The sequence below is a fragment of the Tinamus guttatus genome, unplaced genomic scaffold, assembly GCF_059628265.1.
Source record: "Tinamus guttatus ecotype Peru unplaced genomic scaffold, ASM5962826v1 Tinamus_guttatus_pri_ptg000030l, whole genome shotgun sequence".
Taxonomy (NCBI): Eukaryota; Metazoa; Chordata; class Aves; order Tinamiformes; family Tinamidae; genus Tinamus; species Tinamus guttatus.
The window spans coordinates 3,221,090-3,237,682 of record NW_028288564.1 but is presented as its reverse complement, the minus strand read 5'-3'; the positions used below and the strand labels follow the sequence as shown (position 1 = coordinate 3,237,682).

General features: G+C 37.4%; 2 protein-coding genes across 4 annotated transcripts in view; both read left to right on the top strand.

The window, feature by feature from the left end:
* CDC16 (cell division cycle 16) overlaps positions 1 to 16,593 on the top strand; it is a 441,073-nt gene that overhangs the window by 8,939 nt on the left and 415,541 nt on the right. The window lies entirely within an intron of this gene.
* The window catches only part of TFDP1 (transcription factor Dp-1), a 40,658-nt gene that overhangs the window by 19,276 nt on the left and 4,789 nt on the right, over positions 1 to 16,593 (top strand). For 2 of the 3 annotated variants that reach the window (XM_088530350.1, XM_088530356.1), the window contains exons 4-8: positions 8,078 to 8,184; positions 11,761 to 11,882; positions 13,089 to 13,254; positions 13,459 to 13,605; positions 15,672 to 15,740. In XM_088530350.1, the coding sequence (XP_088386476.1) occupies positions 8,078 to 8,184; positions 11,761 to 11,882; positions 13,089 to 13,254; positions 13,459 to 13,605; positions 15,672 to 15,740 (611 nt within the window). The remainder of the gene's footprint in view (positions 1 to 8,077; positions 8,185 to 11,760; positions 11,883 to 13,088; positions 13,255 to 13,458; positions 13,606 to 15,671; positions 15,741 to 16,593) is intronic. The other variant, XM_088530362.1, reaches the window with a different exon arrangement.

Genomic DNA, 16,593 nt, shown 5'->3' with positions numbered 1-16,593 from the left:
ATGTGAGTAGCAATAGAGAGCTGTATGTCCCCATGGCCTCTCCTTACATTATTTTATGTTGCAATAAAACTACCTGGACTTCTACCTGCTGCTTTTTCAATACGGCTGTATTTCCTGTCAGCTTCAGTTGTGACATTGCAGAGGAATGCTAAATCCCTTTGGAAGCAGGGGATGCAAGTTTCCTTGCTCCTTCCGAAGCATCCAGTTGCATTGCTTCCCTAAAGACCATGTTGCTGTGTAGCACTTTGTGCAGGGCCCTCTCCATTGCTTGTTATCCTGTATTCGGGGATAGATGTTGCAGGAATTGTGCACACATTAAGCCCAATAAAGCCTCAAATTATGATGATAAGCTATTAGAATTTCAAAAAAATAAGTGAAGCAGTGCTTGAAAGGAACCCAAATTATGATTTATATCTCTGTTCCTTCTGTGGTAATAATGTAAAGGAGAAACTTTTTCTCAGAAAAAGAGAGTAGTTTAATTGCTGAGTAAAGTTCTGAAGTGTCTTGATTGTACTTGTTTGGTTCCTGCAGATGTTACTTAAAATACAAGGATAATCTTATTGGGATATTCTATTTAGTTTAATTATTGCTATTATTTCTTTAACACCCTGGGATTACAATTCAAAAAAAAGGCCACTTATGAGAGGGGAAAAAAAAAGGGGGGGGGCGTGGGGGGAACGCAAGGAATCCAATTCACTCCTGGATTTGCTTTGGAATATCCACCTGGCTAACTGCCTAAACTTGAAATTACTCATATCCACCCTCTGTGTGGATTTTGACTCATAATTATAATAAGAATTCATTTTGGGCTCAGAAAATACTAGAGAGTTAAAGTGATGGAAAGAATTTTTAAAAGGAGCTGGACAGGTAAAACTTTCTCATAAGTGTCTACTTTCTGCCAAAAAATGACATAGCATTGAGTCTTACAGCTCTTAAAGCTCTGCTGTTCAGAGAGATTGCATTTCAGAGAGAGCTACTGTATTCTAGTCATTATTATTATAGCCAGATCAGAGTTCATGCTTCAGTATTAAATAGGAAAGTGTGGAGCTCTAATCCTGCCTCTCGCTTGTGAGGGTATTTGGTGGAAGCAATAATGCATCAGGTGACTGAAAAGGAAAAGAGAACCAATAGTGTTTAATACTGCGTTGAAATTAAATCTCTAAAATGAATTTTTAAATGCTAAGCAAATTTGGGTTGTTTGTCATGCCAGTAGGTGGCGATATTGGTATGTAACCAGCAAATACCTGTAAAAAATGTCTTTAACCTCCTAAACTTGAAAATTTCCTATTGAAAGTTTCCTATTGTATGGGCATAAATAATTATAGTTTTGTTCTCCTTTCATGTTTGGTAACTGAAAATTCAAGTCAAATGTTTAATCTTGTAGGACATATTTAGACTTTTACGTTTCATGATTGCTTAATTGGAAAATATTCCTCCTTATTCTTTTTATTTATATGACGAGAAGCTTTTGTCATATAAATATTGAATTTTATTGTTAATTTTCTTTACAAGATCGAACTATGTCCAATTTTTGACACTGAGTGGAATTGTTACTCTGGAACAGAAGTAAAGACCTGTCATGGAGCCTGTGATTCCCCCTTTAGCAAATAGTTATATACTTGAATATTGGTTATAAAATGACTGTGTTACCGCAGCTCCGATAATTCCAATCATTTGTTATTTTTCCAAAGTTGTTGTTAGGGAAGTATTATTTGTCATATCTAAAACAGCTCAGACTTTTAGACAATTCCTAAGTGCTCAGAACTGCTGTATCAGCATGTTGTTTTTTCAAGATGATGCAGCTTGCTCAATAATGAAGATACTCGACTTGGCACTCGCTAGAGTTGATAGGCTGTGTGTGTTGGCACAGCTTAGGGTAGCTTGATCCCTTCTTGTTTTCAGTAAACACCAAGCTATACTTGCATCTAACTAATAGTAGTGATCTGTGGTGTTTGTGAGAAAGAAGTTAAACTACAAGGTGCTAAAGATACTTGAGGAGTTGGCAGCCAGGGTCTAATCATCACTTCTGCCTTGTTTCCCAGATCTTCTAAGTGCACCTTTTGTAAACATACTGTCCTAATCTAAGGCTGCTCAAATTGGTGCTTTGTGATAAGGAATGTATTTTTAAAGATAAGGAGTGATCATCTTTGTAGCTGTTGTGAGCTGGATAGAAGGCACTTGAAACACTTAAACTTGAAACACTTAAACTAGTGTTTTCATCCTAGACTCCTTTTAAACTTGAACAAAAAGTATTGGTTATGCTAAGTGATATGGGGTAACACAGAAAATAACTGAAAACAGTCCTTGAGGGAACTGTTGGCACTTGATTCCCACTTCACCTTTAGCTAGTGTTAGATTGAAAGAGATAGTTGTCAAACACCAGGATGGGAACAATGCTGAGACAGCTTAAAGGATTTGAGACTTGGCTACACTATTTGTTGCTACCACGATGCTATTAATACATGCAGAAAGAGGTGGAAACCTGTCCCATAATTCATACAGAAAACTTTTGCTGTTGTGATAGATTGTTGTTTCAGGATGTTTCCTTTGGATATTTCTTTTGATACCTCTTGTCCAGGGATACTAGCCAGGCTTTATTTTTTTAGGACTTTCCTCAATATGGTTGCGTCCTGATTACCTTCCATCCCCACCTTTCAGTAGCTCTGGGCTGCTTGCTGTCTGTGTGCTGCTTCCAGTACTGACTATAGCTGATATTCTGGGCTCTGCTGCTGACTGAAACAGGATTCATTCTCACCTGCGCACCTGCCTTTGAATTATGTGAAGATTTGGACCCTATGTATTCTTCTGCTCTCCAGGGAGCTTTTTGGATTCCACTGATTGGAGTCCTCAAAGGCACACATTAATTTTATTGAATTAGACACTGTCATTCTTATCTTTAAATCTCCACGATGAGCTGCCATTATATCTTCTATATCTGTCAAACTGGGATTTTGGGGGGGGTCAGATTTCTATTGCTTGCAACACCTCTCGGAAGAGATCCTACAGCCTGGTGATTGGGCAGTTTTGTTCAAGCCCCGGAGTTGAAGCTGGCTGAGGAAGTTTCCGTGTTAGCAGAGAGCCAGCTGCTGAAAATTCCAAGTGTATGTGCTAGTAGGGAAGTGCTTCTTATTAATGGAGGAAAATCATGCCCAATTCTTGCTTCCTTTTTATTTCTTTCATTTTGGAAATAAATGTGTTGCCTTGAACAGAAACTAAAGGAAGAGTTGAAGAGTTAAAGTGCCTATGTAAGCCTCCAGTTCCAGGAGCTTTCACACTGTACATTTTCTTTCTGATGCTGATGCTTTGCTTGTATTTCACTAGGGAAGGAGTCTTACGATTTAGCTGTTGAGTTTTCAGCTGCATGTCTGTGGTATCCAAATGCAACTCTGAGCTCTCTGAGGATGGCATGAAGGCAAGTAGAGGCCGTGACTAAAAATCAGGGATTGTAATGCACAGTCCCTCAGAACACTGTTGCTACTTGTAGTAAGGTCCATATCTCGCAGAAACCTTGAGAAACACATAATTTGATAACCCAGAGCTTTCCAGTTGCAAAAAGAACCTCTGCAAAAATTAGAGGAACTCAACTTACTTGATATTCGTGGAAGAGACTGGTCACTTTTTGATTCAGGCCTTTCAGGTCTCTTTACAGAGACCATTGGGATAGGGGTGTATACGACACTTTGCAAAGGAGGGCATATTCTGCAGTCAGTGACTAGTTTGATTTCATTATTTACTTTCATCATTTATTTGTTTTTTCTAAGCAGTATATTTGATGGAAAGGTTTGGAGCCAGAATTAGTTGGTTTGTGCTTGTTTTGCAAAATGGTGACAGTAAAAACATATTCTTGGTTGTACTGATGCCACATGCCGTCTTTCTCTTCCTCTTTGGTCACTCCTCACCAAAAAAAGAGAAAAAAAGTCCATTTGAATCTTACAGATAGTCAAGTTGCTTATAAGTTCTGTTCTTATTAATATGTTTCTGATTCCCCAAATAAAAGGATGTAATGTTCCAAAAGGCATTTGGTCTTCTCAAAAGTGACAATCGCAATGGGATCTCTGGTGTCAGCAGCACTTCCTCCTGTTTATAAAATTAGTATTTCTCAGTATTTTTTCAGATGGAAAGTCTCATTGCTCTTTTATTGGTCTCCAGAAGAAACCTGTTAAGCTTTTCAAATCACGTTCTCTTAGCTCTGAGTTGTAGCAAATAATTGATACCTTATTTTGTGGGATGTCAAATAATATAACAAATTATTTAAAATAATGTTCATACATGGCTGTATCACTATCTGCTTTATTGCAAAAATTCTGCAAGGGATTCTTTCCTCTTGGCCAAATTCTTGGTTTTGTTTTCATGTGTAAGACAAAGTCCTGACCAAAAATTCTCCCCTAAATGCTAGCAGTAACCTAGGAGACTAGTTTACAGTGTTTCTATGGGGAAAAATCACTTGCCTGTAGTAGTTTGTAGATTAGTTTGTAGATAGATTAATGCAGGTTTTTGTGCTGCAGCATTTGCTATTTGAGCTTTACATAGCATTGCTGCTTGATCCCATCTTAATCATTATCTCTTGTTTGGAGGCATTATGGAATCGTGTGTCAATTAAGTTCTACTGTCTTTGAGGTTTAATGATTACAAATGAGTTGGTAAAACAAGTATCCAAGTGAGTACTGGATACTAAATGAGTATCCAACCTGCCTGGAAATTGAGAATTTAAATAGTAGTTATGTGCCTTGGGAAATAATTTTGTGTATATGTCTTTTTTGTAGGTCTTTTACCTGGTCCTTTTCCACTCCTTTTGAAGACTTTAGTACTTTAGTGAGAGAAGAGGGGGGGAAAAAAAAGAAGTGGGAGGGTCTAGCTGTATTAGTACGTGTTTATCTTGAGAAGGAAGAAAGGTTTGTGCCAGGGGAACTGTCTGCAAACTTGTGCTTTTAATTTTTACATGCTAGATAAGCACACCATCATTTGGGCACCGTATGCAGTGTTATGCAGATTACAATAATTGCTATAAGATCAAGTAGCAATAATCAACAAACAAATAGTAATATTCATTTGAATAAATTAAGCTGTCAGTGACGTGCAAAGATGAGTAAGTTATTTCTGCTTGTATCCTCAAAAAAAGACTGAAGCTAGAGTATTACTGGCCTCATGGGAAATGCTATTGTGTAGTAGAAAAATGCCGAGTAATTGAAAAAGTAGTAAAATTCACTTGGGAAGAAGAGGTTGAAAATTAACTTTTTGTAAAAAGAAATAAAAATAAAAAAGGCAGCTCCCTTTATTAAATTAGAAATACCAGGGTTGTTCTTGAGCAAACACACTCTACTATATACTTTTTCCACAGAAAAATCAGTATGTTTTTTTAGGAACCTTTAAATTGTCAGTAATAGTTTGAGAGCTTCAAACTGGTAAGGAAACATAGTGTGCAATGTGTTGTTCCCCTTGTGCAGATTTTTCACTTGCAAGATAACTATTCATATTAATAAAGTTTATGAATATGAATAATGTAAGGAGGCTGGAGGCCATCTTGTCCAAGCTTCTGATCAAAGCAGTGGCCCCCTCTAATTGAATTTCTGTGTATCTCTGTCTCCAGGGAACCTCCTGGGCTCCCCACACACGCACAGATGTTGCCCCTCTGCTGGGCTCTGCTGTTTTTGAATACCTGCCTTGTCTCTTGGGGCCCAAAACCGAACACATTACTCCACGTGCAGCTCCAAGAGCGCTGCAAGCGAGGAGAGTGATCCCTTCCTTTGGCCTTCTGCCTATGCTTTTGCAAATCCAGCCCGACAGGTATTAAGCGTTCATCGCTGCAGAGGGGTGATTTCCTTACCCCTGCCCCCATGGCCTCCGAGAGCCTCAGCTCCTTTTCTGCAGAGCGGCTTCCCAGCTGCTTGGCCCCAGGTCTGTGCCTTTGCGTGGAGTTACTCTGTGCCAGCTGCAAGATTTTGTCTTTGCTGATTGCATAAAAAGTTTTAAAGGAATAGCACAATAGCATAAGGAAGAACTTTTGTGTTTCAGTATATCCTAAGAATCATTATAAAAGAAAGTGACATATCTTGTACCATTTCTTAAATGATTCTGATAACTGCAGACCAGTATATCTGACTTCTTTTGGGCAAGTTAGTTGAAAAAATAAAGGGTAGGATTAGTAGATATAACTTCTCTCATTACCACATTTATCCTTAACATGGTTTTTCTAAAGTGACGGGAAAAGGGAAGTTAGGTCTTTTCAAAGTCAAGCTTTGAAAGAATCAACAGTGTATGGATAAGGGTTATCTAATCAAGGCGATGTCCTTGGATATCTACAACAAAACTTCTATCAAGGTCCTTAATCAGACTTTTAAAGTGTCATAGAACGGGAGGGAATGTCCTCTCACGGATTAATAATTGGTGAAAAATAACCCAAATATAGGAAGGCCCCTAAGTGAGCTCTAATGAAAGCATGGTATCACTGTTCGGTGGTGATCAGGTAAATTAAATTTTAAGAACTACTTAGAAAGGATCATTGAACAAAATAGAGAAGATATTCTGGAGTTGCACAGCAGCACATGGCATTGCGTTGTTGTGAATAATGCACCCAGCACTGGCTCCTGCAAAAAGAAATCTGGAAGGACAGGAGAACAAGAGCGCTACCAAAGGTACAGAAGGGTTCTGTAAACTGAAAGATCAAATAGACGAGGAATCCAAGTCTGAGAAAGGAGAAGCAAATACAGCACTCAGCTTGCTTTAGTGTTTTTAAGGCAATAAGGAGGAGCTTAGAAGAGAGATGTTGACCTTGGGAAGACTGCGCAGTAACTCTGAGTGCTAGTAGCAGGAGGGGGCTATATCAATTTACTGCTTTCTGCAGAGAGGGAAAACTAAAAAGGCAGCGATAGTGATGACTGTGCTTGAAGGAACAGGAAGGCTTCACAGATTTGTGATATGAATGAGCTGGATGTTTGCTGTAGCACTGAAATGGTGCTGGATTATTAATTGGTGTACAGGAAAATGACAGGTTGCACCATCCTATCCAAGCTGGTGTGAAGCTGTCACTTTGTTGTTACTACTGATGGTAGCTAGGGAATGCCTTCCTGTGGGGAAGGAAGGGTCTAAACTCAGTCCCTTAGCTTCAGAAACAAGATTTGAGTTTCTCCCTGCTTTCTGTGGAATACCTCAATGTGTAAGAGGTTCAGAAAAGGTCGAGGACTGATTTGGGCCCTTTCTGATATAATTGTTTTAAAAACATTTAACTGTTGTCTCTGTGTTAGGTAATAGGAGAAAGCAGTGAGGAGGACTAGGAGTTATGCCTTCCCTCTTGGCCTTCTTGAAAAGATGTGTGAGGGAAAGAAGGGCCAAAACTTTTGTTTTTAGCGCTGGCATGGAGCACTAAATCAGCAAGAATACTTGACTTGGTATTTTTGTTGTTGAAGTTTTGTTTTATGTAGCTTAAGGCTTGTCTACTCATGGTTGTGATATTGCATGATGGTTGTGGTATTGCATGATAGACTCATGGGCAAGAAATGAGCAGTTTTCTGGGCTAGAGTGGTTTACTGTGATACATCTTCTAGTCAAGTGCTAAGTTCCTGTAGACTTTTGTCCTTTAATCTCCTGCCTTCAACTGTGAGGAAATCCTTGGGAGAAAGAGGAAGGTTAGGAATGTGGTCTCAGAAGTTCAGACCAAATTTCTTAATTCTTTATTATAGACCGATGTGCCTTAGAAAGGTTTATCTTACGCTGAGGTATTGGGCAGGCTTTCAACTGGTGCAAGAAAAGGTTTCAGATACTCAGCTAGGTAGGAAATGGGGGAAGAACAGAGAGGACTGTGCCTTCTGTCAGATACCTATGGCTCTACTACTAAGCTTTAAGAGAAAAACTGGAGTATAAGGAATTAGAAAGTGTTTATGCTACATCATGGAACTCTAAAGGTTACACATAAGAAAGTTTGTGCGAATATATTGTGAATCTTGATGTCTCTCTTGCTTCAGATGCTTATATTGACTTTATATGCAATTCAGATAGTTAACTGGTAGTGTTTACAGAACTGGAATTACTAAGATAATACAACATGGCTGACCTGAAGCTTTCTATTTATTTGTGTTTTTAGGGGTTGTTTCTTTGGTAGCTGTTCATCCTTCTACAGTAAATACACTTGGAAAACAGCTCCTGCCAAAAACATTCGGACAGTCTAATGTCAACATTGCACAGCAAGTGGTAAGGAGATTTTCATTTTTGTTATTGCTTTTACTGTTTCTTACACGGTAAATTTGAATTATATGTTGATATTCAGAATCATTTGTCATGCACAGATTGGTTATATTTCTAATTTTTAACTGTATAGAAGTTAAGTCATTTAGTCCTTCTTCCATAAGCAATGTATCTGTATAACTGCTTCTTATGTATACTAGCAAACCGTTACCATGCTCAGAGAGGGAGGGAGGAAAGGGAGGAAAAAAAAAAAAAAAAAAAAAGTCAAAGCACCAAACACCCACCTCCCCTCTGCCTGCCATGTACTTAGTTGAATTGCAGAACTAGGATTTCCCTGTAAACTGTTCTTAAGCTTTGAGCTTCTATCTGAGACACTATAGACTGTTACATCTTGTCAACAGATTTCCAAAGAGGGAGACTTAGCCCTTTTAAGGCATTCTTTTAGCTGAATGGACATTCAGTAATCAGTAGGAGGAGGAGGATGGGTTTTTTTAAGATCATAGACCATAATGGCACAAAGGGTCATTTTGGAACATTACTGGGAGGCTACATGCATGCTTAAGTTTAATATTGAAATACTATTTCTGATAACTCACAAAAAATGTTCCTTGAAGTACCAAAATTGGGGGATAATTTGAAACAAAAGATTTTCTGATGCATTTTTTAGCTTTCAATGTCTTTTCAAAAAAGTCATGCCGTCTATCACATGTCTAAATTGACAGATTTTCATCTATATTTTCTATGAACAAGTTTACACATTAACATCATTAAAATCTTGATTCTGAAAGAATAACTGCTATTAATGGAATCTTTGTTAGTGTAATTACCATGGGAAATTCATGTGCATGTAATCATAATTCTGAAGGATAACGAGAACTCCAAATGTGTGTTTGTGTGTGTGTATAGATATATATACACACAAGATATATATACACACACTTACATATATATCCCTGAAAGTTAAGAAGAGGTTAGTTTTCTGCCCATTGAGCAAAATCTACTTAGGAAACAGTGTTGATTAGTGTTCTTGTGACTCTAGGAAATAAACCTTGGAAATAAACTGTGTTGACCAAGTCTTGCTATGTTGGATTTATTCAAGCTTAAGGAGAAGAACTATAATCTACTTCTTTACTTTAAAAAATGGAAACTTCAGAGAAACATCTTAGCAGCGATTTCGGGCTCTACTTTTGCTCCCTACTTCTCCCTACACCCAAAAAGCCTTCCTCTGTTTTCCTTGAAACTATTTCACCCATAACCTTTCTCTTAGGGCGTTTCTAGTAGCTTCCATAGATCTTAAAACATTCTTTCATATAAATGTCCCAGAACACCGTTTATTTATAACTTTGTGAAAAAAAGTTGAGGATATTAATATTTCTATTTAAACAAATTTACATTTGGATGGGGAGCGGGGAAGGAAAAATTCTGAAACTACAGACTGTGATCTTTTATAGTATTTCTACATAATTGTGTAAAATTGGTAAGATGTTAGATTTTGGTAGCTACTACTACTGTGTTAAAAATCAGATTAAATGCAATTCTTTTTAAAAAGTTTTACACTGAATAGTTTATTCATAAGGCACTGTTTATCACTATTTATCAAAAGAATGGAGGTAAGAGGAATATTAGACTTTTAAGGGTGTTACTTGTATTTCTAGCTTTCTCTGCATCAGAGCCATGTAAAGTTTGCATAATAAACTTAAACTGAGATGCATCTTTTGTGTAAAAATCTGTTTTCTTAAATTGTAACATTACAGCATCTATTTTGGGCTACTTTGAAGACATTCTGTGAATTAGAATGTGAACACTGAGCAGGTTTCAAATATGTTAAACAGACTTCACTTTTCTGCTTTGGAAACGAGCCTTTGGGTTGTGCAGCTTCCCGTGCGCCCCGCTTGCCCCTGCTGAATGTTGGGAAGGGCTGCTGAGCGCCCGGGCTGGCCGCAGCCGCGCGGTTCCTCTCCCTCTGCTGCCGGGGCCTGGCCGCTCATCGCGCCTCTCCAGCACACGGGCGTATTTGGCACCAGGGGGGTGCTGGAGCTCTTCTGAGATCTGGAAAACTCATTTATTTCAGCGCTCTGTACCTGCATCCTGAGGAGTAAAAAGTGGTTAATGTCACTCCTCTGTCCTCTCTATATTGCGTTCATCAGTTTTATGGCGCAGTAGGGCTGTTGGTGGTCTTCATACACCTCTGAGTTGCTTGGTGAACAGGACTTTTCTTCATGCTATCAGTGCAGGGGTTGTGGAGTGAATCAGAGGTGTGGATCAGCAGGAATTTTGGTTATCTAAAGGCAAAAAAAAAATCAACCTTCCAGAATATGCCTGGAAGATGTTTATTCCAGTGCATAAAAGCATTCTGTTAGCACTCACCTAGCATTAGAGGTAAAAATAGCAAAAGTTTTGGTCTGTAATAGGCAGAGAACCATCAGTAGCAGAGTGAGCTGGTTTCTACACACCATGTGCCTGTTCTGCACCTCCCATCCTCATGCTTTTTCCCACAATGAGAATTTTATTTCTCAAAAGTTTCATTGTCAGGTCTTGGAAGTTTTGTATTTTACTTTGTGCAAAGACTAAATCATTGAAGCTGATCTGAGGAAGAAATGTAAAATTTGGTTGGTGAAGAGGAATGTGCTTGCAGGAAAATATAGGACTTTTGCAAGTGGTTTTGAGTAAAGATTCATTTGATGCTTTTTTCTTACACCTGATGTCAGGGATATAAAATACTGTCCCTATGAGGAGATGGATGTACCAAGCAAAATAAGTGTATTTCTCTACAAAGTGAGAAACTGTGCAGTACCATTTTGTTTTCTGAATTATATATTCTCTGGAAGGTTGCATGTGTGGAGACAAAAGCCATGGTGTGCAGAAGTGGGAGTTGTGTTTCAGCTAGTCTCGCAGAGGAGAGATAGGTCTGTGTGTGTATAGGCATGCCTACTCAGGATCACATTTACAAATTTTCAGAACCACGTACCTGTAAGCAGGAATGCTGTGATCAGCCATGTCTGTGCTCATAGCATTTTCCAAATAAAATATTTTTGTCTAAATTGGTCTAAAGCCAAAATCTGCAGCAATTGAGGAAGCTGGAGATGACTTTCTTCACCTGATCCTGTAGTGAGAAAGCCTGACTGCAATGGAGAATTTGTCCCTTCTTGCAATAACTCTGCTTTTTTTTCCCCCAAGCTTCTGCTAATTTACTACCAATTTCCTTTTTGCCTCATGTGTTCATATTTTTAAGCACAATTTATTGCAGCTTCTTTGTGCACACTCTGCTCAGACTCTTTGCTCTAATCTTGTCTAAGTTGCTGTGGAGCAGTGTTAAGCACTCCAGAAGACGCCTAAAGCTAATTTAGGATGAGTAGCATGTAACTGCTTATTACCTAAGGAGTACTCTTGAGTGAAACTGTATAATATGTTGCATGATTTTTTTTGTGTGTTACTGTGGTATAAATTGAAGGTATCTAATGAAGTAGCTAGGAAAGAAGCATTAGTCATGTCTCAATAATCTTTATTTGAAGAATAAAAACTGCAGCTGAATAACTTGGAATATTTACAATCATTTTCCACATAATTTTATTTTTATTGTAGGTTATTGGTACACCTCAGAGACCTTCGGCGCCAAATACTATCCTAGTAGGAAGTCCACATACCCCTAATACACATTTTGTATCGCAGAACCAGACTGCAGATTCTTCTCCTTGGTCTGCTGGGTGAGCAAAATAAAAGTTAAAAGGGATTCATAAATTTATTACAGTTTTTGTTCTAAATATTCACTGTAATATTGTGTATACTCTACAGGTTAGCAGTGTGAAGGGCTCATTCAGGGTTAAAGTATTCTGTATTAAAATCAGACATAGTTGCACAAAAATGAATACTGCCGTATTTGGCATAAAAGCAACTAGTTTATTTTCCCTAAAAACTGGCAGATGTTTTTGCATTGTTAACATTTAGAAAGTTTAGTTCAGAAAGGACACAGGAATTCATCTGACATAACTCAGTTTTTAATTTAACATTTCTTTTTTGCTAATGTAATTCCAAGAAATACAGTACTTTTCATACCAAATAGGTATAGCCTGAAGTGCCATTTGAAGTAAGAAGATTGTAGTTCTCTTTAGAACAAGGTATTAGGTACAACAAGTGTTCTTTTGATGCCCGCTATGGGATTATGAAGCTCTGAACTTCCAAACTCACAGAGAAATCGGATAGGGAGAAATGAGTTTCCATTATTAATAATAATTTTGTTGATCCTTGTAATTTGAGGAAACATATAAATATCTTCTTATTTAGAACATACACTAAAAACTATTTTCTATCATCTTCTTGCTTCTTGCATCTACTGCAGGTTTGAAATTTGTAGGAACTTTGTATGCTGACAGTCCAAATTTGTGTTTTAGTAATAGTGTAATGTTTAGGATGTTTAGGCTGTTCAACCAGTTTCAGATATCATCTGTTCAGTTAGTAACAGACTTATGTTTAACAATGCTTGAACAATCTGATTTTTTTTATTGTCAAGCTGGATAACTTTTTTTTCTTTAGTAGCCTGTTGCCTGCAATTCACTCTAGATATTTTAGTTTTTTTCCTGTCATCATCTTGTATTGAAAATTACGGGATTTTCTTTATTGATTTCTTCAAGAAGCATGCCTATTGTTAAATTATTTTTACTGGAACTAGCAGAGTTGTCGAATTAATTTGTATTGAAGTGTTCAGCATCAAGATAATACAGTTGTTAGTTACTGTAAGTCACAGGGGAAGAATGCTGGGAAGGGATGATAAATTTACAATACTATTTTTACAATACTATTTTTACAATACTTTTTTTTTTTTTTTTAAGGAGAGTGCCTGTGTTTGAGAGAGGGAAAAAAAGTTAAATATTCCAAAGTTCTAATCTTAAAATATATGTTATATGTATATTCAGGAAGCGGAACAAGAAAGGAGAGAAGAATGGCAAGGGTTTACGTCATTTCTCTATGAAGGTTTGTGAGAAGGTGCAGAGAAAAGGAACCACCTCATACAATGAGGTGGCAGACGAGTTGGTTGCAGAATTCAGTACCACTGATAATCACATTTCACCAAATGAATCAGTAAGTATATGGGAGGTCACATGTGAACTGAATGGGGCAAGAAAAAGTTCTTTTGAGACTTTTTCTTTTCCTACTGCTAAATGAAACCATTCAGATACTATCTGAGTTTACCCGTTTACTGGGTAAACGTTTATTTGCACAATATATTTAGTTTCAAAAGCTTCTGTCACAAGTATGTTTTTGATTAATGCACTATGTCTACAGCAGGCTTATGACCAGAAGAATATTAGACGACGTGTCTATGATGCCTTAAATGTCCTTATGGCCATGAACATTATATCCAAGGAGAAGAAGGAAATCAAATGGATTGGTCTACCTACTAACTCGGCTCAGGAATGTCAGAATTTAGAGGTATGCGTATAGGAAATCCACAATGACTTTGTGTTTGAGTAAATGTTTATGACTTAATATGTTCTGCTCCTACATGTGCATGTGATCATCTGAGCTAGAATCGTAGACTAAGTGAATGTCTTGACTCTATAATTTTTTTAATACAGAATACACATTTAAGTTTCCAGGTTAAGTATCTTTTTTTTTTTTTTTTTAACACAAAAAAGTGCTCTCTAACAGAGCTGTAATATATGTGAAATGATTCCAGTTTCAAAGTTAATAAAATATCAAATGTGCAATTCTAACATTGCAATAGTGGTGCTCAAGAGTCAGGAATTTTTTTTCCAAGTTCCAGACAAATAATTCTTCTGTAATTTGTTGCCTGTAGCTGATAAGTATTGCATGTATATCAGTGTATATTCACATTAATCTTTTGTTGCTGCTGTAAATCATATACGTTCTAACGTTTTTCTTGTGTAAGATTCCAGACTTACTGGATGTTTTTAACAAACATCCAGAAGTTCTGGCAGCATTGGTTCATTGTGTTTTTAAGCTTCCTGAGTAAGAGTCCTGGATTGATGGTATAGAATTACTGAGGTTTCCTGAAATCAGTGTACTATATCAGAAGAGAAAGACTCTTTTGTATTTATTGTTAATAAGAATCCTTTGTGCAGAACTGGAGGAAAAAAAAAAAGAATGTATTTTGGAATCTATCCCCTACAAAGGGTTATCTCTGTGGAAATTTTTGTTTGATACTGATATTTGATTTTTCAGTTAGCACTGTAATTGCTATCTAGATGAAGAAAATACATCCTTTCTAAGCAATCTGAATTTCTGTTCAGTAAGATATTTATGATTTCAAATGATCTTTGAAAATGTCCAAGGATAGGAAATACTTTTGTAAGTGAAATTAAATAGTTAACTTGAGAAAGTGAGAATTGCGGCAAAAAATGCAGGTTGGATATAGAAGATGAAGTGGATCAGAGATGTCAGTGTTGTATGCTGCATAGGGAACTGGCAGCCGGAGTAAGCTAGTCAGTTCATCTTTCTGGTCCTATCTCAGCAAATATTTATTGTATCATATTATCAATGATGATGGATCAAAAGAAAAGGAGCATTGCTTATTGTACTGAGGTCAACATTAATTAAGGCTGATAATGTACTAAAGAAGAATAGTGTAATATTAGTATGGAAGAATAAGCAGCGACATGAACTGTAATAGTGCATAGTCAAAGTCAGTGCATTTATGGTAAGTGGAATGATGTTTTCTGACATCAAGGTGGAGTCTTGCTAATTTGGAGTCACAAGAGGAGGGAGGAGTTCTGTTAACCACTGAATGACTGAACCACAAGTTAATACAACCTTGAAAACAAACAAAAAAAATCCTCAGACGTGTTGAGTTTACTTGGGGAAATTTCAGCAATCCCCCATTCGTAGAATCATAGAATCATAAAGGTTGGAAGGGACCTCTAGAGATCATCTAGTCCAACCTGCCTGCACACACACGGTCACCTAGAGCACGTGGCACAGGGTGGCATCCAGGCGGGTTTGGAAGATCTTCAGAGAAGGAGACTCCACAACCTCTCTGGGCAGCCTGTTCCAATGCTCTGTCACCTTCACAAGAAAGAAATTTTTCCTTAAGTTCCTGTGGAACTTTTGGCGCTTCCCCTGTATTGTTTCTTGAAGTAGAAGGCTTTATTTCTTTAAGCCTCTTTGATGGATTTTGTCCAATACCTTTTTGGAAATACCAGTAGATGCTATCAAGTGGATCTTTCTGGTCCATGTGCTCTGCCTCCTTGAGAGACTTTGAATGAATCTTTGAAGCATAACCTTTTGCAGAGGTGCTCTTGCAGTCTCCCCAGTGAATTGTATGTATTCCTTGATGTGCTAATTCTGTTCTTTATGCACAGGTTCTGTCAGTGGTACTGACATGAGACTTGATAGGTTCTGCAGATGATTCAGAGATCTTTCTTAATGATTGATGGAAATATTTCTTATTTCCATCAAGGCAGTTTTAAGGGAGAATGTTGATTATAGAATATTGTTTAAAAGCAAAGAAATCAAATGATTTTTTTTTCTATCTTAAGGTGGAGAAACAGAGAAGACTTGAAAGAATAAAGCAAAAACAGTCTCAACTCCAAGAACTCATTCTACAGGTACAGTCAAGGTACTCTTGTCTATAAGGCAAGGTAATTTATATCTGTATTCCTGCTCTTGTTTATCTCAGAGAGGGATGGATAACTTCTATTCGAGATGAAATCAGGATAAGACACATGTAATTTTAATTTAGCGCTGTTGTTTACTTGCTACCATGCTGTTGACCATACTATTATGGAAAGTGGGAAACTTCCAGTGAGTTTTGATGATTTCTTTTGCAGTTTCAAGCCCTTTTAAACAGGCTTAATGCTGACAGGGATGGCAGTTGGCACATTACTCTCTGAATTTTACCCTTTGGTTCTCATAAGTGAATGCTTTTGTGTTAATTGAATTCTTTAGATACAGCTGGATGACTCTGCCGCTCATCATCTCTCATAATGTTCTGTGTTTTGCCTTTCCTGAATGTTGTTGCTCCTGCTGTGTAGGTGGCTTAACTGGTTGTGAAGCTGGTGCTTAATTGCCACACGTTTCACCTGGAGTGCTGTGGGAAGCGCTTTTTCGCTAAGTCACTGCTGTTGTAATTTTGGTGGTTCGCCAGCATACCTCTGTTAGTTGAATTTCCCACTGAGTTAATTTTATTCCATGCTGCTCAAAAAGCGTTTTCTTAAGAATGTAGTGGCTTACTGTACAATTTTAGTATAATTCTAGTTTTAATATTTGAGTTTGTAGTTCCATACATGTGCTAACCTTTAGAGGATTAAGATTGCATTCTGAAAAACAGGGTTGGTAAGAAATATGAGAGTAAAGTCACTTACTTAGTTGAGCAATTTGGAAATTTAACATCAGACATTTAAATCCTAAATATTACCCGTTTTGTCATTTAAAAAAGAAATAAAAGAAAAAAAAAAAGTA